General features: G+C 36.8%; 1 protein-coding gene across 2 annotated transcripts; it reads left to right on the forward strand.

Annotated features, from left to right (window-relative positions):
• The first annotated feature begins 384 nt into the window (after positions 1-384).
• On the forward strand, positions 385-23153 carry dnajb5 (DnaJ heat shock protein family (Hsp40) member B5). 2 transcript variants are annotated; one of them, XM_056458249.1, is made up of 4 exons: positions 385-451; positions 2396-2652; positions 6483-7120; positions 19093-23153. In XM_056458249.1, the coding sequence occupies exons 2-4, from the start codon at positions 2442-2444 to the stop codon at positions 19324-19326; spliced, it is 1083 nt and encodes a 360-aa protein (XP_056314224.1). In that variant the 5' UTR covers positions 385-451; positions 2396-2441; the 3' UTR covers positions 19327-23153. The 2 variants fall into 2 exon arrangements, with proteins under 2 accessions (XP_056314224.1, XP_056314225.1); XM_056458250.1 differs by lacking the exon at positions 385-451 and adding an exon at positions 943-1127.
• The last annotated feature ends 1328 nt before the right edge of the window (positions 23154-24481 follow it).

The following is a 24481-nucleotide window of genomic DNA, read 5'->3' on the forward strand; positions in this document are numbered from 1 at the left end:
AATATTTGCCTAGACGCCAATTAGTAAATACTGTAGGTTTTGTTATGCTGTCAAAATAAACTACACTATAAAAAAAATCTGGCTTGTATTCATCCAGTGCTAGGTCAGATATTGACAAACCCAACAGTTTAAAAATGTCATTTAATGTAAAAAAAGTCCTTATTTGGCCCAACATTTGGGTTACAACCCAGCATTTTTATTTGAGTGCATGTGTTACAACTAAACATCGGCTAGAATGTCAAATATATTTTACACATTGCATCATTTAAAAGCACCAATACACAAAAGGTTTCTTCTTCAAAGCAGTTATGACTCTGAACATGGACACTTGTTTGAAGTATGCGTGTCGGGTACAGGGCGGAGCGTATGCAAATTGTAGGCGTGGTTAAATGAATGGAGTAGAATGTCATGCAGCTCTAACCGGCAGACAGCTGAGGGATACTTTCAGACGGTAAGCTCTGTTTTATTAAACTCCATACCTTAGAAATATTACTGAAACTCAATATAATGCGATTGACGGACTTGTCAAATATGCTGTAAGATATTTAAAGGTCATTCTGTTTTGAAAAGCTTTAGTTTTGACGGACGGAATTTGACAGCAATAATAGCGCAACGAGAATTATTATAAAGGTAATACATTTCGGTTTCTACTTTAACAGTAGATAGTACTTTAACAGTGAATATTGATACAATAACTGTCCTACTGTCAGATAATAAACTGGTATAAGCATATTTGTGGTAGTTGTCACTTTTATAAAAGCGCGTGTCTGAAAATGTTTTGAGACACAGCCGGTTTTGAAATCATCTTCGCTCGCGTCTAATTTAAGGATGTTGTTAAATCGCATCCTGGTGTCCAGACGCTGCGGAGAGCCTGTAGTCCCTACAGCTGATCATACAGCGTCTATCTTTATGCGAAAAACTCATGAAAAGCTCAGGCTTGTCTATCTGACGTCAGTCACATTTCACTCAGCCACCAGCCGTCCGTTATTCTTCTCCTTGGTGGTCATCATGACATCATTAAATACCGGAGAGGAATACCGGGAGACCTCAGAGGTTTTGATTTAGCGATGAGGATTTCCTCTCGGATGCGGCAAACCGGCATCATTGTTCTGCAGACATTGTAACCGGTGAGTTAAAGCGAATCTGTTCGTGATTTGTCGAATAAATCAGCTATATACGGGTTGCTGTATTTTAGACTATTTGACGGTTTTCGGTCTAACGGACATGCGTTAAAATAAGCAAACAGTCTCAATGCATCTCGGCGGTTTATAAATGTATGCGTGTAAATCTAACCTGCCGGGAATGTGATGTGCTGATCATAAAGTCTTTGTTAGTGTTTCTCTGTCGGTCGTGTCTGCAGTGCCGCCCAAACGACACGCTCAGATGATCAAGAGCTCCTGTGCTTTCTTTACATACAGTTTATCAATGCCGTTCACAAAGACGTGCAACACTGAAATACTTACTGGACGCCATAAGATACATGATTGTATAATATTGCGGTGTGATATTTATGTCTAGAGTGTGTCTTAATGAAAATCGTGAAGGGTGACTGATTGCAGCAGAAGCTCTCGCCACAAGCGTTATTGCATGAGCAGAAATGCTGCTTTTCTTCATGTCAGCATGCCAGGACTTTTATAGGTAGAGATTCTATTTTACAGTGTAATATATAACTATTTAATTGGTCGTGAAATATTTTTTTTGAACAAAATGTTTTTATATATAATTCTGCTCTGTTTATGAAAACACTTCGAGATGAAGAGAAAACAAGCATCAAGCTTAGTCTCATCATTGAGCAACATACACAGACTTGAGCTGAACAGTGCGAATTAGTGAAATAGTTTTTGCAGTTGCCCTTTTTACACTTGGAGTTAAGGTGAATTTTGTTGATCCAATTAAAAGTGGACAACATTAAATACAGGTGTAAATGAGGTCTAAAACATTTTGAGCTTTCTGCTTTTTACCACTTTCAGAAGTAGGATGTTTTATTCATTCATTCATTTTCTTTTTGGCTTAGTCCATTTAGTATTCAAGGGTCACCACAGCGGAATGAACCACCAACTTATCCAGCATAGGTTTTTTACAGCGGATACCCTTCCAGCTGCAACCCATCACTGGGAAACACCCATACACTCTCATTCACATTCACTCTCATACACACTACAGCTTGCCCAGTTCACCTATACCATGTCTTTGGACTTGTGGGGGAAACCGGAGCACCCGGAGGAAACCCACGCGAACACGGGGAGAACATGCAAACTCCACACAGAAATGCCAACTGACCCAGCCTAGGCTCGAACCAGCGACCATCTTGCTGTAAGGCGACATCGCTACCAACTGCGCCACCAGAGCGTTTTATTATTTGTTTACCTTTCTTATTTTTATCTTTGTTTTGCAGAGAGCTTGGGGTGATTCTGGAAGGACTCTATCTGTAAATTTAAGCCATGGGGAAGGATTACTATAAGATCCTTGGCATTCCTTCAGGCTCAAATGAGGATGAAATCAAAAAGGCCTACAGGAAGATGGCCCTAAAATTCCATCCGGACAAAAACAAGGATCCCAATGCTGAAGAGAAGTTTAAGGAAATAGCAGAAGCTTACGAGGTCCTGAGTGATCCCAAAAAGAGAGTTATCTATGACCAGTATGGAGAGGATGGTGAGTATGTTACATGTACAGAAGAACCACAATCAAACATTTGCACACCTTATCAGTTTTATGACTCATTATCAGATCTTTGGAAACCAATACTATAGTAAATGCTTTCAGAAAGATTTAAATCATTTAGAAAGTTAGAAGTGACTGGATTTTACTCAGTTTATGAAAGCCCTCTCTGCTTGTGGTGGCAAAGATGTACAGTGTGGAAGTATGCAGCGCTTTACAAATCAGAAAACTGACATGGGTTGCATTTACTTGTGTTGCATACATACGGGTGTAACATTAACATTTGACAGGTGCCAAGTGCAAGTACAAATTGGCAATGGTGATTATTAGAAAAAGTGTTAATTGTCAGTTGGCCAGTAACTTATTTTAACTGTGAATGTGATAGCATGAATAATGTGATATAGGGCCTGCATATATTTTTACAGTCTAAATGGTGCATTAGTCCGACCATATCTTTAATGAGGAAACATTACAGATGTTAATGTCAGCTAGGCTTCATGGGCCGAGGCTCAGTTCTGTGTTTACATCAGACGGTACAGTCCTTAAAAGGATGTTTGTCATGGCTCACGTGGCTGGAACACTTGTCTTTAAACACTGTCAGTGCAGCTCTACCACCTCTGCTTTTCCCCAACAATCAAAATAACTCCCTCACACTGCAGGATGATGCACGAGTGTTCTCTGACAAATGCAAGGACTATAAACATGGCACTGTTCCAAAAAAAAACTGTTTGTTGAAATAAAGGATTTTAAGTATCCCACTTATATGCCAAGTCCAGGCTAGGTGCCAAAATAAAGCATCTTTGCACTGCGTACACCTGCCAATTCCTCCTCCAATAATGTTATTGCTAATTTTTGCAAGGAATTCCTTTATGTTTTAGACTAGAGAATTCGCATCAGTTATTTGCATGCATTGTCATTCCATATTGCTTGTAAATAGAGCCACTAGGTTCGCATCAAAACAGCTTCACACTGAGATTCATATTCATATTTTGACCAAATTTATAGTTGACGTGTTATTCTCAAATGGCCCACTTTAATAGCCATCCTCTCATTAGCTGTTTTGGCCCCAGGAGATGATTCAAATTGCATAGACTGTAGAGACGACATGTTTTATAAGATGTCTGATATGATTTAATAAATGCAGACTGAACAGTTTAAAGGTTTGAAGTTGGAATGAGTCAGCTTAAGTCCTGACCGTTAGATGAAGTACATTTGTTACAAGCCATCAATCACCCACAATAACATGGGGGTGTTAATATTTTTCTACGGGGTTGAAAAGCACAAAAGACATGATTGCTTGACCCTGCCTGATTTTTGTGAAGAGCAGCATTTTCGCAGGAAACCTCCAAACACAGTTGAGAGAACATAGAGGACAGTTAAGCTATGGTCTTCCACACAAACAGGAATTGAGCTACTGTACATGTTCTTTTCTAAATATTTTTAGAACCAGACCACAAAATGAAATCAGCTTGAAATATGCTTGTATATGCTCAGAATGTATCTCCTGAGGACGACTGCAAGCTTTGGAGAGTGTATCTGCTAAAGACGACTGCTTGTTTAGCAGAATGTGTCTGTTCTTTTCTCAGCCGTTTGAATTTGCCCTTTTTGTAACCAAAAAGAGAGGGGGTGGAGAAAAGAAAGAGAGAAAGTCTTACACCTCAGAATGTTGATGTGTGAACAGTTGCAGACTAAATCAACAAAGTCTTTTCCATGCTACATCATGGAGACGGCTAGTACTTGATAAGTGTCCAGCAGTACTTTAGGATTATTATCTCAGATGCCAATTATAGTGATATAGTCAATGGTAAAGTCAAGTCTGCAGTGCTATCTCAGTATTATTCATTTATTTACAAACAAACAAGAGTTTCAAATTATAGAGGGATTAATTTTGTGGATATTCTAAATAACTGTAATGCTTTCATATAGAATGTCCCAATAGTATCACAGTAAAAATATTGATCTTAAAAGTATTTAGTAATCATTTATAATAACTGGTTAAAGCATGCTAGCTGTATAGTGTCAGTGTACTTGCTTGCTTTGAAGAAAAAATGTAGTGACTCAAATTTAGTCGCTCAAATAGTTGTTCCCTTAACTTATTTGGTTTTACAGTGCTCAAGTGGTTTCATGAAATCAGATGGAGCAAGTTCACAGTACTCATAAATATAAGTTTTAAACTTAAATGGTTCAGTCTATTTCCTCAAATGGTCAAATGGTTCGAGTTCCCTTACCGTACAGTATTGGGATTTACAGTGTAATTTTATACTATTTCAAATACTTAACACATGAGACCTAATAGTTTAAAGTCATAAGGTTAACACTTTTATAAAATGTGCCTTATAGGTTTTATTGTCACTGGAGAACAAAATCCAGTTTTCCCAGACATCTGTAGATGGCGATGTCTATAATCTGGCACCAACAGTCTTTCATAGTGAATAACAAAAGGTTATTTAAAATAATTTTTAAAGGATTTTGTAATATTGTTATTTAACACTACAGTGGTTGATAACCTGTAACTGTCACTGAAGCTGGATTTAGAGACCTTTGCAGGATGGATTTTCAGTCTCACTCCCGACTGCTCCTGCAAGATTTAGTCCCACTCCTGCTAAAATATATATTATTTTTTCAGGCCTCTGTTTTGTCCCACTCCCACCCACAAAAGCCTGCAGGTAAACATAAAACCCTGTTGTGTTTAACTTGCTATATATTACATATATTATATATATATATATATATATATATATATATATATATATATATATTTTTTTTTTTTTTTTTTTTTCTTTTTTTTTTTTCTCCCATTTCTCTGTAATGGAGAGATTTTTTCAACACATTTCTAAACATAATAGTTTTAATAACTCATTTCTAATAACTGACTTATTTTATCTTTGCCATGATGACAATGATGATAATATTTAGTAAAAAGACACTTCTATACAGCTTAAAGTGACATTTAAAGACTTAACTAGGTTAATTAGGTTAACTAGGCAGGTTAGGGTAATTAGGCAAGTTATTGTATAATGATGGTTTGTTCTGTAGACTATCGAAAAAATATATAGCTTAAAGGGGCTAATAATTTTGTCTTTAAAATGGGTTTTAAAAAATTAAAAACTGCTTTTATTCTAGCCAAAATAAAACAAATAAGACTTTCTCCAGAAGAAATTTAACCAGACATACTGTGAAAATGTCCTTGCTCTGTTAAACGTCATTTGGGAAATATAATAAAAAATAAAATCAAAGGTTGACTAATAATTATATATAATATATGTGTGTATATATATATATATATATATATATATATATATATATATATATATATATATATATATATATATATATATATATATATATATATATATACAGAATATAAAGAAAAATAAACAATTCTTAGTTTATTATTATTAGTTTAATTATTCATTAGTTTAATTAGATGAACATGGACATGAGCTTTTCACAACACAGAAATACAGTCAAAACAGTTAGAAATAGGCTAGTAATTTACAGCTAAATAAAAACATAATAATAAGCGCTGATTTCTAAAGTGGTCAACCAGAAACGCATGTGCATTGCTTTTGGCAATATTCAAACACTGGACATAAGTTAATGTATTTCTCAAACAATAAAATTAGGCAATTTTCAATATTTAACTAAATAAATAAAAATAAACTCAATTAACTAATAAAAATGCAGACCTAAACTTCGTCCGTAAATAGTTTTTATTTTATTTTTTTAGTCGTTACTGTTAATTTGTGGGAGTGCAGGTCTCTAACTGGAATAATATGCAGAAATCCTTTATATATTGTTCCCCATTGTGTATTTCCATTCAGGTTTGAAAACAGGTGGCACAGGCTCGTCTAGTGGACAAGGGACTACATATCACTATACCTTTCATGGGGATCCACATGCCACATTTGCTTCTTTCTTTGGAGGTTCCAACCCTTTTGATATATTCTTTGGCTCTAGTCGGCAACGGGGAAACACTAATGGCTTTCCGGACCATGGGGACCATGACATGGACATTGACATGGATGGAGATGATGATCCTTTCAGTTCGTTCAACCACTTTGGTTTCAACGGTGTCAATGGTTTTCATCATGGTGGAGGTCGAAGGCATCGTAACGAGCCTCTTCATGGTGGCCGGAAGAAATTACAGGACCCTCCAGTGGTGCATGAGCTCAAAGTGTCTCTAGAGGAGATATTCCATGGATGTACCAAGCGGATGCGAATCACTCGCAGACGCCTGAACCCAGACAGAAGGACAATGAGGACAGAGGACAAGATCCTTAACATTGTCATCAAGAGAGGTTGGAAGGAAGGGACCAAGATCACTTTCCCTAAAGAGGGTGATGAGACACCTGAGAACATTCCTGCTGATATTGCATTTGTGCTCAAGGACAAAGGGCACCCACTCTTCAGAAGGGATGGCTCCAACATCATTTACACAACCAAGATCGGTCTTAAGGAGGTATGTGTTCTTAAATCTGTTTTTGTTTGGTTCATTAAATGAGCAGCTATTTTGTATTGCTGATTAAATGTTCTTCCTTGACTGTCCCTGACTGTCCGTCAAAGCAGACTGGCTTGTTTTATCAGTTGGCTTCTGTAGCCCAAGAATAGACAGACCCAGACTTAGATTAGACAGGTTTATTGCTGTCTCAACACTGGACCACCCTTTGACCTCACTTACATGAACTTACAGGGCAAATTAATGCGCTTCATTTGGTATCAACCCCACAGTCCAAAAAAGTACTGTGACCTTGTTAACCCGCACAGATGCTACATGTAGCTGCCTTATCCACCACATCAACCATTGCTGGTTTTATTGCCCTGCAACATTAAAAAAACATATTATTATGTGCATATATATATCAATAGATATATAGTGATTGTATTTTGGTATGTTTAAATAAAACAGTTTTATTAAATGGTTATATCCATTTTAATAATAGTTTGGTTTATTTTTATATATTTAAAAATAAATATAAATAAATAAAATGAGATTTCATATATATATATATATATATATATATGTGTGTATATATATGTATGTGTGTGTGTGTGTGTGTGTGTGTGTATGTATTGTAACAACAAAATTTCCACTAAATTTTATATTTGTTTCTATAGATTTTTTTCTGTGTATTTATGTTTTAGTAATATGTTGTTTTTATTAATATTTATTTTTATTGTATTAATTTTATTGTAAAGCATTCTATAGATCAGGGGTCACCAACCCTGTTCCTGGAGGGCTATCTTAATGCAGATTTTAGTTGCAACTTTGATCTGTCTGTAATTATCAAGTGCTGCTTCGGGTCCTGAGCGTCACATGGCACAGTGGGTAGCATAATCACCTCACAGCTAGAAGGTCGCTTTGTGGAGTTTGCATGTTCTCCCCGTGTTTGCATGGGTTTCCTCCGAGTGCTCCAGTTTTCCCCACAGTCCAAAGACATGGAATATACTAAACTGTTTGATCAGAGTTGAAGCTGAATCCTGCAGTAAGGTAGCTCTCCAGGAACAGGGTTGGCGACCTCTGCTATAGAATATATTCATTTAAATGAGAGATCTGTGAGATACACATTTATGTTGAGCACTATATATGTATAGATTAGGGTTGCACAATATTGAAAAAATATGACATTGAGAAATTTCGTTTTTCTGCAATATATAGCGATATGAATGCAATTCCACCAGATAGCCTGAATAGCTTTATTTGGAAATAATTCATTAAATTAGACTGATGGTGATGATTTTGTAATGGAGAGAATTGTGCACATAATACAATATTTAAAATAAAAGCATAGATAAATACAATAGAGCTCAGATAAAAGTGCATAAAACAGTACTTTATGGTTTTCTGGGGAGTCCAACCGTATTCTGCAACAGAAATTGAATAATTAAATGTAAAATAACACTAAGGTTTTCATTGTATAAATAATTCAATAAATTAAGTGCTTATTAAAGTTACAAACTAGGGCTGGGTGATTTTGGCCTAAAAACAAGATCTCGATTAATTGAACATTTTAACTCGATTACAATTAATGAATGATTATTTTTATTATTTTTTGCCCTTTCTGCACCGCCCACATTCGTCAATGCTACCAAGCCTACCAATCACAGAGCTTGTGATATGCATCGTCGCCACATGTTACATTTTTTTGAGAGGTCAGCATCGGCATCAGTCACTGCTAGGGGTATGCGACTGCATGAAGGCTGCACCAGACCTTATGCTGTGCTCGACGCAGAAGTGTAAACAGAGCGGGGTTATGTGAACACACGCGGTAGGGAGAGTAATAGAAAAAATTAACCTGGAAAAATTCGATCGAAATCGACATTCAGAACCTATAATCGGTTACTTTTCGATTAATTGCCCAGCCCTATTACAAACGGTACAATTTCTTGTGCCTGAATGTTCACAGTGACAGGCCTAAAAAACTGACGGCAAATGATAAACTATTACTGCATTATGGTTGAACTCTGCAGTGACTCCACAAATCTCATGTCTTCTGAACTGTAGCAGATGTGCACACTGCGATATCAGTGCTGAAGCGATATATTGTGCAGCCCTATTAATGTATATAATGAGAGTAAATATACCTGAGCATGGTCTATATCGACCATATCTATAAGACTGAATAGGACACATGGCGCTTGGTGACTGTGTAGTACCTTCATGCTCAACATCATTGCTGATTTACTCTCTCTCACTTCAGTGTGAGAGTACAGGAATGTCATAGTGCGGTGTCATACGCCAAAGCAGAGTCCCTGCTTTGAGAAAGTGAGTTGAACTCGCCTTGAAGAGTTGAACTGGGCTAATAAATTGTCATGTGACTGAGCCAAGCGTGACTTTTCGAGTTGCACATGGAACAGAGAATATTAATTCGCCTACATCCATAAAACTGTTGCTACTAATAGTTTGCTTGTTTGTCAATAATAAATAATCAGCAGTTAAAAAAACAACAACCGCAGATTTCTGTAAACTGTATATCATAGTTGTGTTTTAATCATGAAAGTTCAAGAGTTTACAATGGCTCTTAGCATCCCTGCTGCCCGTAGATGTAATAAGAACCTCCCAAAATTCAGCCCCAAGTCATCAAAAGCTGGAACATTTATATATTATTGATGTTGCCTTGATTTAATGGGATTTTCATGGGCTGACCCACTGAGGATAATAACTACAGCAACTGCATATATTTCGGCTTGTGTAGTGACCCAGAAAACCACTGTCAGTTAATACTTTGTAGTGACACTGGCATCAGCAGAAATAGCTAATGCCAGTCTTGAGTGAGTGTGGTGTGTTTGAGACCACCACTGTCATTAACAGTGAAAACCTTTCTTTGTCTTTCTGCTAGCTTAGACAGCTTTTACCTCGACAGCTCAGCTAGAACTGTCAGCTGTTTCAAACAGTGTGTCTGTAGGATATCCAGCTCTACAGCACAGGTTACTTTGCTTTTAGCTGTGTCTTGGCATTTTTAATGTGTAAACCGTGGATTTAAAACATCATTTGCAAGAAAGAAATGTGTCCATTTCAACAGTTACTAATAGCTTCTGTGTTGTTTTCAGAGCAGTGATTTACTTTTAAAGGTCTCGCTCATTAGATGCCCAGAATGAAACTTGATAAGGCCTGGTGAACATCACAAACTGTTTTGCCATCTGGTATCATCTAAAGCATACTGATGGCAACTTGCCCCATGAATTTTCATCTGCCTGTTTATTGTGGATGCATTCATAGGACCGATTTAGCACAGATCTAGACAGTTCTCAGAGGAACATTGTCTTCATTTTAATATCACTTTTCATTTAGAGATGCTCTTAGTGGAACCCCAAAGCCCTGCTTTAATGAGCTCAGAGTTTCTGTAATTGCCTGCTGGTAATGAGCAGAGTTTGTTCAAGAGCAAGACAGCTATAAGGTCCCTGTCTACTGCTCATTTCCATACCCATTTACCTAGTAATTACTCATCGGCTGTACTAAAGAGCCCTGTTAGCACAGACCACGTGGCGTGATGATGCAGGATTATTCAAGACTGCACTATATGTGGTCTCACATCAGAAAGTTTATTTTTTTATTCTGATCAGATTAGCATGAAGGACAGCACCGTGGCGCAGTGGTTAGCATAATCACCTCACAGCAAGAAGGTCGCTGGTTCGAGCACTGGCTGAGTCAGTTGGCATTTTGCAGTTTGCATGTTCTCCTCGTGTTGGTGTGGGTTTCCTCTGTGTGCTCCTGTTTCCTCCAACAGTCCAAAGACATGTGCTATAGGTAAATTGGGTAATCTAAGTTGTCTGTAGTGTATGAGTGTGTATGGGTGTTTCCCAGTGTTGAGTTGCGGCTGGAAGGGCATCCGCTGTGTAAAACATGCTGGAAAAGTTAGCGTTTCATTCTGCTGTGGCGACCCCTGATTAATAAAGGGACTAAGCCAAAAAAAAAATGCATGAATGAAAGAATAAATATTGTCATAAAAGGTGCATTCAATATATATTTAGAACTGTTACCTGGTTGTTGCTAGATCAGATATGGTTACGGCCGGAAGTTAACGAAAATAATTTATATTATGTATTAAATTTCCCATTTATTGTATTTTATTAACATCTACGCCCACCCCAACCCTAAACTCATCCGTCACAGTAACGTAAAAACAGTAGTTGTACCGAGTATTATTTATGCTATCTATTAAATTACCTAATAAATTGTATTTTTTAACGTCTAACCCTATCCAAACCCTAAACCCAGTGGCTTAGTGCAAAATGCATGGGCCCGCCTGCAAGAATTAAGGCAGGGTCCCCCTCCATTCGCTACGCCACTGCCTGAACCCAACCATCACAGCACTGTAAAAATATTAATTATTTTTATATAGTGTCATAAAAATGCTGCTATACTGATGTGCATATCGCACTTCCGGCTGGACGCGTATCCTATCTAGACTTTACCATGTTACCTGTGCTGTTCTTTGTGAACTTTATATACCAACACCTCTAGTGTTGATGCTGTGCTGCCATCTGTTGATGTGGATCAGTGGAATCAACAATGTTTTACACTGATACCAGTTTTGAAACGGTATAACTAATTCATTCATTCATTTTCTTTTTGGCTTAGTCCCTTTATTAATCCGGGGTCGCCACAGCGGGATGACCCACCAACTTATCCAGCACGTTTTTATGCAGCAGATGCCCTTCCAGCCGCAACCCATCTCTGGGAAACATCTACACACACTCTCACTCACTCTCTTACACTACGGAGAACTTAGCCTTCCCAATTCACCTGTACTGCATGTCTTTGGACTGTGGGGGAAACCGGAGCACCCGGAGGAAACCCACGCGAACAAAGAGAGAACATGCAAACTCCACACAGAAACGCTAACTGACCCAGCCGAGGCTCCAACCAGCGACCATCTTGCTGTGAGGCGACAGCTCTACCCACTGCGTCGCCACGGTATAACTCATTTACCCATAAAAGAAGTAATTTAGACACTTCTACTCAGGATTTTTTCTGTCATCCAGTATTTCTACCTTGTGTGTGCTTTATAGCTGTTTCTTTCTGTCTTTTGGCTATAAAGCTTCTCTGTTTCTTAGGTTGCACAGACACTGATTCTCTCATCGTCTCTGCTAATGAAACAATAATAAATGTGCTCCATGTTTTATGCTATTATTGCTCTAAACTACTACCGTACAGCAGTGGCACTCAATGTGCGGTAAATATTCTCTAATGATTCTCTAATGCTGTTTTTAACAGATTATTTCTTAATATCTAACACTTTAAATCAACACCAAACTACTGAATGCTTCGGTGAACATGCAACACAGCATGCTGAACTTGTATGTACAGTATAGCAGAAAACAGTTGTCAGTCCTTTGGAGTAGGCATGGGCCAGATTCTGACGGTGTGATAACCTTGGATACAAACGTCACGGTTTCATGGTGTTGTGATTACTGCTCTAAAATATATTCTTTTTAAATTTCTGGGTAAAAAACAACATTTTTTCCTCTTTGAACACAATAAATTTTGTTTTGAAAAACATTTAAAGTATTTTGGAGCAGTAAACATGTCAGGCTAAATCCTTCAAATGAATCTTTGATTTCTGCTGTCTTCATTAGTGACAAAAACACTTTCTTTACAATTCAAAATGCCATCTTTGGATATCTTTTTTGCTGGAGATACTGTAGTCCTAAAAAACTAATAAAAAAAAAAGTAAATAAAAAATCTTACATTTACCTTAGCATAAAATTTTGGCAGTTTTAAAACCGTGGCTTTTCCAAACCGTGATATACCTTGAAAACGGTCATCATCCCATGTGTAGTTTGGAGTGCTTTTGTTCATGGGCTAAATATAAAAACTGGATTTTAAACACCAAAAAGTGTAATACAGTTATAAACTATTATACATTTTTAGCATTTACAGAAGAAATCCACTAAAATATCATACAGCATAACAATAGTTTATACCAAGAAATACTGTCAGCCATAAAATCCCTTGCTCACAATGGTCACAGTACAGAAAATACTAGTAAACTAGGTTAGGTTAGGTTACTTTATATATACCCGAAGGTAGATTTGGTTTGCAGTCAAGAGTCCTCATCTCACAACAGTGCCACACAAAGGAACTCACACAGTAGCAACAACAAATGAACATTAAGACATAAAACATAAACATAAAAACACTTATAAAGTATAAATGAATAATCACCCCCCCCCCCCCCCCCCCAAATTAATGTTTAAAACAATCTAAAATTGACAGGTCACCGAAATACCTCTGCTTTAGTCTATGCCTTATTTACATATCTAATGGCTGCTTGTATAAAACTATTTTTGTATCGTTTCGTTCTACAGCTTAATACTAGAAACCTGCAACCAGAAGGAAGGAGCTGAAACTCTGAGTGTAGAGGATGAGCAGTGTCACTTAAAATTGAATTTGTGATTCTCTTTAGCTGCCTGGTGTACACAGCCTCTAGATTAGCTAGTGACACTCCATTCAGCTTACTGGACCACTTTACTATTTGATTTAGTGAGTTTTTGTTCTTGACAGATTCCCAAACCATGACACCAAAGCAAAGGATGAAACGGATTCAAGAAAAGCATAGTAAAATAAAATCATCATGTGTTTGTCAATATGGAAATGATTTAGCTTTTTCAAACAAAATAATCGCTGGTGCACCTTTTTACACACTGCTACACAATTCTCATCAAAGCAAAGTTTAGAGTCAATAATTGTGCCAAGATATTTGTATGATTGCACACTTTCCATAATCTGATTTTTAATGGAAGTGCTCACCTGTGTGTTAGCAGCCTTCCTAAAATCAATGATCATATTCAGGAATTAAGGTTTTACACTTTGCCACAGTCTTTCAAACCTCTAGGTTTTACTTATTTGACTTTTTGGAAGTGGGAATCTTATATTAAAATTTAACATGGTTACGTTTTATTTTAGGTGTTTTACAGGTAAGAATAAGAATATTTATTTCTACCCAAACATATACATACACTGAATGATATTTTGCAGAAAAAGACAACAATATTGGTATTGTTTTGTTTTAGTGTTAATCTGTAGTCTGACATCTGCAATGCTCAATATCTTTCTCATTTCCTTTCCTGCATTAGATTATTGGTGGTCCCTCACACTCTCTGTTCAGAGGCATCTAAAATAAATCAATAACATAAACTAGAATTATGAATTAAAATATTCATTTTAACACATTTGATTGTATTCCAACAGTTAGCTTGACCACAAAAAGCAATCACAATTTTTATTTACAATAATAATAATCTAACAATAAACCTGGTTATTAAAAAACACTTAGTCCTAATAAAACACAACCAGCGGTCATACTTTGGAATTACATTTTATTTCTATATTTGAATGTACAGTACTTCTTATTCGTTCATTAATTTTCCTTCAGTTGGTCCCTTTATTCATCAGGGGTCGCCACAGCGGAATAACCCAACTACTTATCCAGCATATGTTATTATACAGCTGCAACCTAGTGCTGGGAAACATCCATACATTCTCCCATTTACACACACACAAACACTATGGCCAATTAAGTCTTTTTTAATTAATCTATAGCCATCTAAAGTTCTGCAAGTTTCATACTGGCGCAAAAATCCAGATTACACCTAGCTGTGGGATACAACATTTTATTTTTAATCTCCTTTAAGCCGTCTATGTTCAGGAACATTCTTAATTTAATTGTACAGTGGTTCTGACATTACCATGGGTTGCTTTGGACTTGTTGCTGTTTGGAAAACACCATCACTAGCCAGAGCTGAGGAGATGCCTGGCACCTTTTCATGGTCAACTGTTTTGTGAGAGTATCGGCTACTCCCTTCTTTCCATGAATCCCTGCCTCCCTTCCCCCCGTCCACACCACTGCTGTCAGGAGGAAGGAGCTGATGTCATTGCGAACACATTTTCTCTTCCCTTGAGGCAGCTGCTAAGCAGAGCGGTCTGGCAATGTTTGTGCTTGGTATTCACATCATAGAAAGTTCACGAAAAGCTCTTCTAGCACAAGCTCGCATGCGATAACTGCAGGCCCTTTCTTTACAGAATATTAAGCTTTAATCTTCAAAGTTGTAAATGTATCCATTTCCTGTTTAATATACTCATAGTGGTATTTAACTGAAGATGAAGTGATTAAAGGTTGCACAGAAATTACAAGGCACACGCAGAGCTTTGACAGGGAGCTTGACAATTACATTTCAAATATAATTTCAACTATATTTGATGTGGCTGCTTATCTTTCTGGCATGTTTCATCAAAGACTATAGAATACTGTATAATAAAGACTATAGAATAGTTTTGAATGGGTAAATCTAACAGTCAATATGGAAAATGAAGCTCCGCCTAATAGTACAGGAGCCAATCATCGATCAATATAGACTGATGATTCTCCGGGGGAGAAGCTCAGTCCAGACGTGTGCTTTTATGATGGTTCACGTGGTCAACAAACACACTGGAATCTTAATAGAAGCAAAAACTTGCTTCACAGACATAAGAATATCCACTTAAAGCTTAAAATCTCGACTTTTAAATCAACCAAACTATACCAAAACAAAGTTTTCTGGTTTCGTAATCTGTAGGAATCGAACGCGAGGTACAGTATGTCCTGTCAAATGCACATCACATGACAGCAACTACTCAAACGCCCACAAACTAGTAAACAAACAGTCGCTGTCATTTCTGGAGGAGATTCGCCATCAAGACCAAAATATGCTGATTTTGTTTGATTCTAACATTTAGAAATGAAACTAACGAGACAGCTGTTGTTTCATTTTATTATGATTCCAAATACGTAATATAATCGTTTTGGAGAATTTGATGTTTCATTGCTGAATGCCCATTCAGACAGAATACCCAAGCATACTGCCAGAGAAGCGTTTCAAAGATGCTGCAGAGAGAAATGACTTGTCTTAAAGGGACTTTGGTTTCATCCTCAGCATCACAACCTGTGTGTGTGTGTGTGTGTGTGTGTGTGTCTCTCTCTCTTTAGTTTCTTTGTTTTTCTTTATTATTTGCTAAATTCCCAAGGATCTCTTGTGTGCATCCATAATGGAAAATATGGCAACTTTGTTTAGCTTTATTATTTGAATCAGAAAAGTTATAGTCTTTCATTATTTTATGCCATAACTTTGAGAAAGCTAGTACGCCACCAGGGTTTCACTCAAATCATGAATAGTGTTTGCAGGCAGCATTAAATGCCTGCAATGCAGATAAGAACAAAACATAAATGTTATAAAATATTTTTTTACAGACACTTTTACTTAATTAAGCAGACACTTTTATCCTAAACGACACACTAAGAGTTTGTGTATTTTGTATTGAACAGTCTCTACCACAGTTTAAAAGTGTCCATCTGTTTAAGCGGTCTAATTTTAGTTTGCTTGCGTAAACCAGTTTTTGTTTTAATCCATGGCAACTTCTGATTTCAGATTCATTATTTATGTCCTCAGCTGATTTTTTCAGTTGCTTCATTAGCCCCGTGAAATGAGAGCAGTGGCCAAAATTAGCTTTCTGTGGACTCAGCTACCCCGTCTGCAGCATAACACACACACACGGACATCCCCTCATGATTGCCTAAACTGGCAAAAGCCAAGACAAACTCTACAGCTCCTGCATTCATTTTTAATTCAAATCTTACAAGTCTGTTTTTTTGTTGTAGTTTTATCTGCTAAGTTTTTTACATATGTTAAGGAATTTGAGATATATTAATAATTAACGGTGGCTCAGTGGTTAGGACCTTCGCCTCACAACAAGAAGGTCGCTGGTTCGAGTCCCAGCTGGACCCGTTGCCGTTTCTGTGTGGAGTTTGCATGTTCTCCCCGTGTTGGCGTGGGTTTTCTCCGGGTGCTCCTGTTTCCCCCAGTCTAAAGACATGCAATGTAAGTGAATCGAGTAAGCTAAATTGGCCGTAGTGTATGAGTGTGAATGAGTGTGTATGGAAGTTTCCCAGTACTGGGTTGCAGCTGGAAGGGCATGTGCTGCGTAAAACATATGCTGGATAAGTTGGTGGTTCATTCCGATGTGGCAACTAAGTATGGGACTAGTCCGAAGAAAAATGAAAATATTAATAATTAATGTTTACCACTGGTCAGCGGAGGGTATCTGCCTTTCATCTACTTTATAATGACATTTATTTTGTCCACTCTATAACAGTCCTAATCTGCCATTTTTATAACAGTTGAAAAATCTAGTTGCCTGACCTATTATCATCAGAACCATTACCATTTTACTTGATCATGATTAACTTTATTGTTTATTGTTACCCTTTATGTTCATTTGTGTGATGATCCGTGTTGGCTATTTCTGTGAACCAAATTGCCTCTTGGGGAGAATAAAGAAATTCCAATTCAATCCTAGAACTAACAATTCAGACAAGGGAAAAATAATTTAAATAACCATAAACCATCCCATACTCTATTTTGAAAATGAGGGGTTCTCCTTATAATGAAATCCCTAATCAAATAAAAATAGCTAAAAAAAAAACATAGGTTTTAATTAATTGTAAAATGAATAACTTTAATTATTGTAAAAAGAAAATATGAGCCTATTTAAAGATCAAATCACAATTTTTGTCAATTTCAACTTACAATTTTCAGTGGACAATAAAATATAACTGTTATAGATATATAAAATCCTAAATCATAACACATTCTAAATGGGGTTCGTTTTTTGTCACCAACTGACAACCAGACAAAGGCAACACACACATGCAGAAAAAAACACAGCCCTTGTCGCAATATATATATATACAGACGACCTGTGGTGTTTAGTAATCGCCCTGGACTGGCAGACCTGTTCAAAGGTGCCAGACGTTGGTCAACTTGATGCAACACAGATGTAAAGCAAATCTCAGAAACCATGGTTTTACAAGTAAATACTATTTCAGTGATTCACATGAAACCTAAACCTTCAAGCATTTTTCAGCTAATACAGTCAATATTTTATTTCTTAACAGAAAATTGTAGCATTTTAACAGCTCAATATTTGATTTATTCACTTTCTGTAAAATAATAAATTTAATTCTTCCATTCCATTTATTTCTTCATGTTTTGATTAGAGTAGAATGTTTAATGTTCCCAATACATTTGCACATATTGAAATAAAGATTAAAAGGATTTTAAACTTTGCTCACTTTTTACAACACACTGCTATTATTTTGAGTACAGCTGTGTGTATACACAGCAACTGAATCAGGAGAGCTGGAGAAATAACATGCAACACACATAAACAAAGATTTTTTTAAGTTGTTAAACGTATTATTAAAGTATACTATTGTTGTTTATTCATTGGGTCAGTCAATTTTGTCTTATCTGACTGACATTATTACTGTTAAAATGGCCTGTAGAGAATGTTTCCTATAGGGCCTCGCAATGTTTTATGAACGTCCCATGAATATCCATGACTAATGTCACATGAGCATCAGTGGTACATCCTCTGGACATTTCACCAATGTCCTGCAAACACCCATGGTACATCCTCCAGCAGACGTCCCAGTAATGTCCCCAGTACATCCCACCAATGAATTCACAGTGTCATGGCATTTAAGTACCCTACATAAAGACGTACAGGAAAAGTGCACAGAGGCAATTAAGGGGATGTCCTGGTGATCTTTTTTGTTATGTGGGTGACAGTACACTTCTCAGGATTTGGAGAAGATTTCAGTAACAGCTTGTTTTTATTTTTTTTCTGAAAGCCATTTCTTAATTTATAGCATTATTTTAGTGCTAAACTACTGATAGTTTTTATTTTATTTGAGTGTAATATATGAAGTACACATTTCCCTTTTATCTGACTTTATAATTGCTATATGTACTGTACATGTGCTCTCTGTGCCTGTAACATCATAGTGGCATCTTACACTAGGTCTCTATGTCACCATGTAGAGTTTGTGCTTAAGTGTTGAAATGCCATCAACAGCTCTCGTCCGCACTCACTCACTTCACTTTATTTTACAGGCGTTGTGTGGCTGCACAGTGAACATTCCCACCATTGACAACCGAGCCATCACATTGCCCTGCAATGACATCATCAAACCAGGCACAATCAAGAGACTGCGTGGAGAAGGCCTGCCTTTCCCAAAAAACCCATCCCAGCGCGGGGATTTGATAGTGGAGTTCCAGGTGCGCTTCCCAGACAGAATCCCACCCCAGTCCAGAGAGATCATCAAACAGCACCTTCCACAGTCTTAGAGGGAGCTCAGTGGATCACTGGATGCTTACAATTCTCACACATACATATTTCTCCCAAAAGTACAGACGCTGAATTCAAAGAGGGACAAATATGGACTAGATCAGAGGTGTCCAAACTCAGTCCTGGAGGGCCGGTGTCCTGCAAAGTTTAGTTCCAACCCCAGTCAGACACAACTAAGCTAGCTAATCAAGCTCTTACTAAGCTTTCTAGAAACATCCTTGCAGCTGTGTTGAGGCAAGTTGGAGCTAAAATCTGCAAAACACCGGCCCTCCAGGACCGAGTTTGGACACCACTGGACTAGATGGTCATTTGATATTTTGTTACACGTTCACTTTTGAGTTATTTTTAATATCTCAGAACACATGAATTGCTGTTTTCTTTTAAGACATTGAAAAAGTTTGTTACCCCAAGGTCTATGGCTTGACCCTGGACCAGACTTTTAGAAATTTTCCAGGGTCACACTTTACAGTAAGGTTCCATTAGTTAATGTTAGTTAATGTGTATTTGCTTACAAGAACTAAGAATAAATGTTTGTACATCATTTATTAAGTACAGGTCAACATTTACTAATTCATAATTAAAATTCAAAGTTGTGCTTGTTACGTTGACTTATTACACAGCTACTTGCCACAAAACATGTGGCATTCTGAACTGTAATAGTTTATTAACTTTTTTAAATGTAAAGCTGACAGAGACAAAACCAGCTTAATGGAGCTGATGGAGCATTCACTAACTTTCTCATTATTCAGTTACAAAATGGTGCCAAACAGTCAAAAACGCAAAAGATGACAGAAACGAAACCGTTTGAATGGACTTACATATTATTCATTCACAAGATGTGGCCAAACATTCAAAATCAGTGGCATGACAGACAGAAGTTCCCAGTCAAGTCTGTGTCATTCAGTGGTTGTTATCTCGTAATAACATACCTTCGAATGTCATGACTGACCAATCAGAATGGAGTATTCCAAACAGTTGTGTAATCAGAGTTAATGCACTGTGAATTATCAAAAACTAACAATGAACATATTTTCATTACCTAACATTAACAAAGATGAATAAATACTGTAACAAATACTGTTCATATTAGAAAATACTTTAACATTAACTAATGGAACCTTATGTAAATTTTTACTAAGAGGTTTTATTCCTTCTTTCAACACACTGAAGATAAAAGGTAACAAGAAAGCAAAACGTTTTTAAATGAAATGTTTTTTTAAGTGTTTTTTAAAAGGAAGGAAAGTTGAATTTTTTGCTGGGATGATGAAGATGTGGATGATTTGGACTTGTTCTGGCTTTGAATCTGTGTTATTTTGTAAGAGGTTAAATTTCTCTCCATTTTGAGAATCGATAAGCTATAATGTTGAATGTTGATGTATGTAAGACGAAAAGGATTTTTAGGATTCCTTAAAACCAGCAAAGCTATTTGGTAACAATAGTTGTTATATTTCCACTCCCTGACCCCGTCTCAACAATCTACTGGTGCTTTTTGGTTGTTTTTGGAGTACCGGGTGCTTGTATTTATAGTAAACCTTTGATGGTGGGATTTAGGTCACAAAAAATGAGTGCCTTAATGTGGCCCCATCAAGCTCTTTTATCTCATTAGCAATTACATAAGACCAGGGTATTACTAAAACAGTAATCTGGATTTTTTTGTCATTTAAATACCCCAAAATAATATAATATATTGCAGTAACCATCATTAAAGGGACATTTCACTCAAAACTAATCATCTTCTCTGTGATCATAACTTATGATGTTAATTTGGAACGTATGATGAGTTAATGCTAAAATGTCCAGGTGTTTTTTCAGATAATTATTTTTTATACAAGTATCTGATAAAAAAATAAATAAACAAATTGACCTACATCATCTTTGTCATGTGTACACAAAATTTCACAGTTGGGTCAGAAAAATCATCCTTGCTAGCAGTTTCTTTTTTTAACTAACTGGAAAAGGTTTCAGAGAATTACAAAAGAACCATTTTACTAAATACCTTTTGTGTTCCTTGGAAAAAGTAAAATCATTTGTGATTTAGGCAACATAAATTGAATGGTGGTTACTGCAATATATTACATTATTCTTGGGTATTTAAGTGAAGTTTATTTATAAACAAATTTTGAGAGAATCACATGCTTATGATTGACCACAGCTAGTCCCGCATTAGCTAATACATGATTCACCAATCAATCGATTCATAACTCACTATAAATAACCAGTTTCTTACCTCAATTATCTTCGTCTTGAAGAATCCCCCCTTCCACCCCAACTCCTCTCTTTCCTTGATAGGACAGCATGGCAGCCCAGTGGTTAGCACTGTTGCCTCACAGCAAGAATGTCACTGGTTCAAGTCCTTACATGGCCAGTCGACGTTTCTGTGTGGAGTTTATATGTTCTCCCCGTGCTCGCATGGGTTTCTCCCGGGTTCCCAAGTTTCCTCCCACCGTGCAAAGACATGCGACATAGGTGAATTGACCTCTGCATAACAAACCCTAATTTACCATTGGCCATAAATAAGCAGGAGAGTTCTCAAGACCTATATGACCTCAAATTTAAATAATTCTTGACAAAATGGACATATACAGATAAGAGCAGTGCATTGTGACCATGCCCAAAAGACAGTGAAACATGCAGATTTATGTTTTTGTGTGTTTTAAACATTGAGATTGTAACTAGCTGACAGTTGACAGGGAAATTTACCATTAGCCATAAATACGTTAGAGAGTTCTCAAGACCTATATGACCTCAACGTCCCCTCTCTACTGCAAATGGGAGGGAGCCCCGGGCTCGAGGATCTTATGAGCTGAGGGCCCTCTCCCGGGACAGCATGCCAAACACGCTTTATAATCAATCATCAGCTAAGTGTGAACTCTTGAAAGGACAAAAAAAAAATCCAGATTTGTCTTTGTTTAATATACACACCACCAGCCCATGCTTTAAAAGAGAACATCCTCCAAAATGGAGCATGACCATCTCAGATTATTAAACGCCATTTTTCTTCATATAAGCAAAAGAAAGAGAATGAAAGCGTATGTTTCTTAATGTTTATTGAAGTGTTGAAGGATTGAAACTAAGAACTGATTTATTTATTTACTTTTTAAATACAGATCTTCATTGTTCAGTAAGCATATCTACAGTTCTCAAACTTTTTTATGAGGAAAATTATTTGTTTATCAAACAGCTTTTTACTACAACAACAGGTTCACAATACTGTATTTTACACTTAAATGTGTGCAACGTTGAATAATTTGCAATAGTTCTTTGTATTTTAGTTTAGATTTCTACAAAGCTCCTCCCTTTCAATATAAAGTACTGTCTTTCTACAGTAACGGCAGCCTTTGAGTAACAGTATTTTCTATATAAAACAATAATATATGATAACATAAACACTTTTCCAGGGTTCCATCCAGTATATCTCTCAGACATAACTATGGCGTTTATTTAATCATTACTGTATTTGGTGATGAACTGAAAGTATGGAGCAACACAACCTTTTTAATGACTGGTGTCGAATTGTTTTATGATGTGCTGATCTATGTTAGGATTGTTATAGCATTGTACTCATGAGACTTCTGAACGGACAGACACTTCTGTTGTGAATTTGAATGTCCCATGTTTATTACTTCTGTCCTTATGTACGAGACAGTATTAAATCCAGCTCCCTTTGCACAGTGGGAGGATAAACCGATGCTGAAAACAAACGTCGTGTTAGTTTCCTGTGACTTAGATTGGGTCTGGCTTGTAAGGGTGTCTGTTCAACTGTTTATATTTTTTTTATGAATGATTGACAGGAACAAGAAATAAACCAAAATAAGCATTCACAATGTTTGAGACTAAATGAACTGTGGATAGTACACTGACAGCTGTACGGATGGCATGTCAAAGCTGGATTCATAAAATAAAACGAAAATTTAGCTTCTCCTTTAGCTTCTAGAGATGCAGTTAGACTGAACCAACCCACAAAGTTTGCATGTCTCAAACATCAGATCAACATTGGATTAACGTTGTAATTCTAGTTATTTTTGAAGTTGTTAACTTGCACTTATTTCCTTCTGTGTGTAAAGTTGCCATTTGGGCATGAAAAATAATCTTGTAATATGTAACAAAGCACAAAGCTCTCTTCAAAGGGAGTTACTGTCTCTAGCTTCTGTTGCTGTACTTCAGCAAATGTCTCCATATAGTTGAGTTTTCGTCAAGGAACGTATGCCAAATTTAAATAATTCATGACAAAATAGACATATACTGATAAGAGCAGTGCATTGTGACCATGCCCAAGAGACGGTGAGACATGCAGATTTATGTGTTTTTGTGTGCTTTAAACATTGAGATTGTAACTAGCTGACAGTTGACAGGGAAATTAATTGGCTCAACACTCATACAATACACTGCCAGATAATATATATATATATATATATAGTCTGACGCATATTGAGTAATGAGCTGTAAGGGTGTCACCTTGTAAGACCCCTTTAAAATAATTATTAGAAAAGTTTCTCGGGGCTAAAACTTTAGCTTTAATATGTTAGTTTATTATGTAAAGTCCATGTGACATGAATGGAGACTGTTTTCATTACGCAAATATATCTAACAAATGTCTCACACCACAAATGATTTTCATCTCTCCTCTGAAATTCACTGCTGAGTCACCAATTGACTCAATCAACTTCCTGCAAGATATTCAAACAGCATGATTTCCCTAGCTAAAATAACTGAATGAGTTAATTCAATTATTTCTTCATGAAGTAGCAGTATGAATGTCCTGTTGATGGATGTACTGACAACAAAGAATGAAATTTCACAGTGATCAGTAAGCAAAACTTTTCATGGGTTATGAGTGCCTCGGCGGCTCTGATTATCTGTGTCAGACAGGACAGCTCCATTAACTGCACTGCACTCCTCTAATGGATCTGCCACTGACTGCATGATATCACAAATTAGCACTGATGTTCCAGTTCGTTTTCTATGGAGCTCATACTGTGCATGCAAATGTGCAGACCAGCAACCGACCCTGAAATATTCTGACACCATTTAATCCAGAAAAAAGCTCATCCACCTCACACTAGAAGCACCACACAACTATTTTCTGTCTTCTGTTAGTGAAAGAATTTTGAACTAGCCAGAAAAGATACAGGGTGTAATCATATTACAACATTT

The sequence above is a fragment of the Danio aesculapii genome, chromosome 5 (assembly GCF_903798145.1).
Source record: "Danio aesculapii chromosome 5, fDanAes4.1, whole genome shotgun sequence".
NCBI classification, from domain to species: domain Eukaryota; kingdom Metazoa; phylum Chordata; class Actinopteri; order Cypriniformes; family Danionidae; genus Danio; species Danio aesculapii.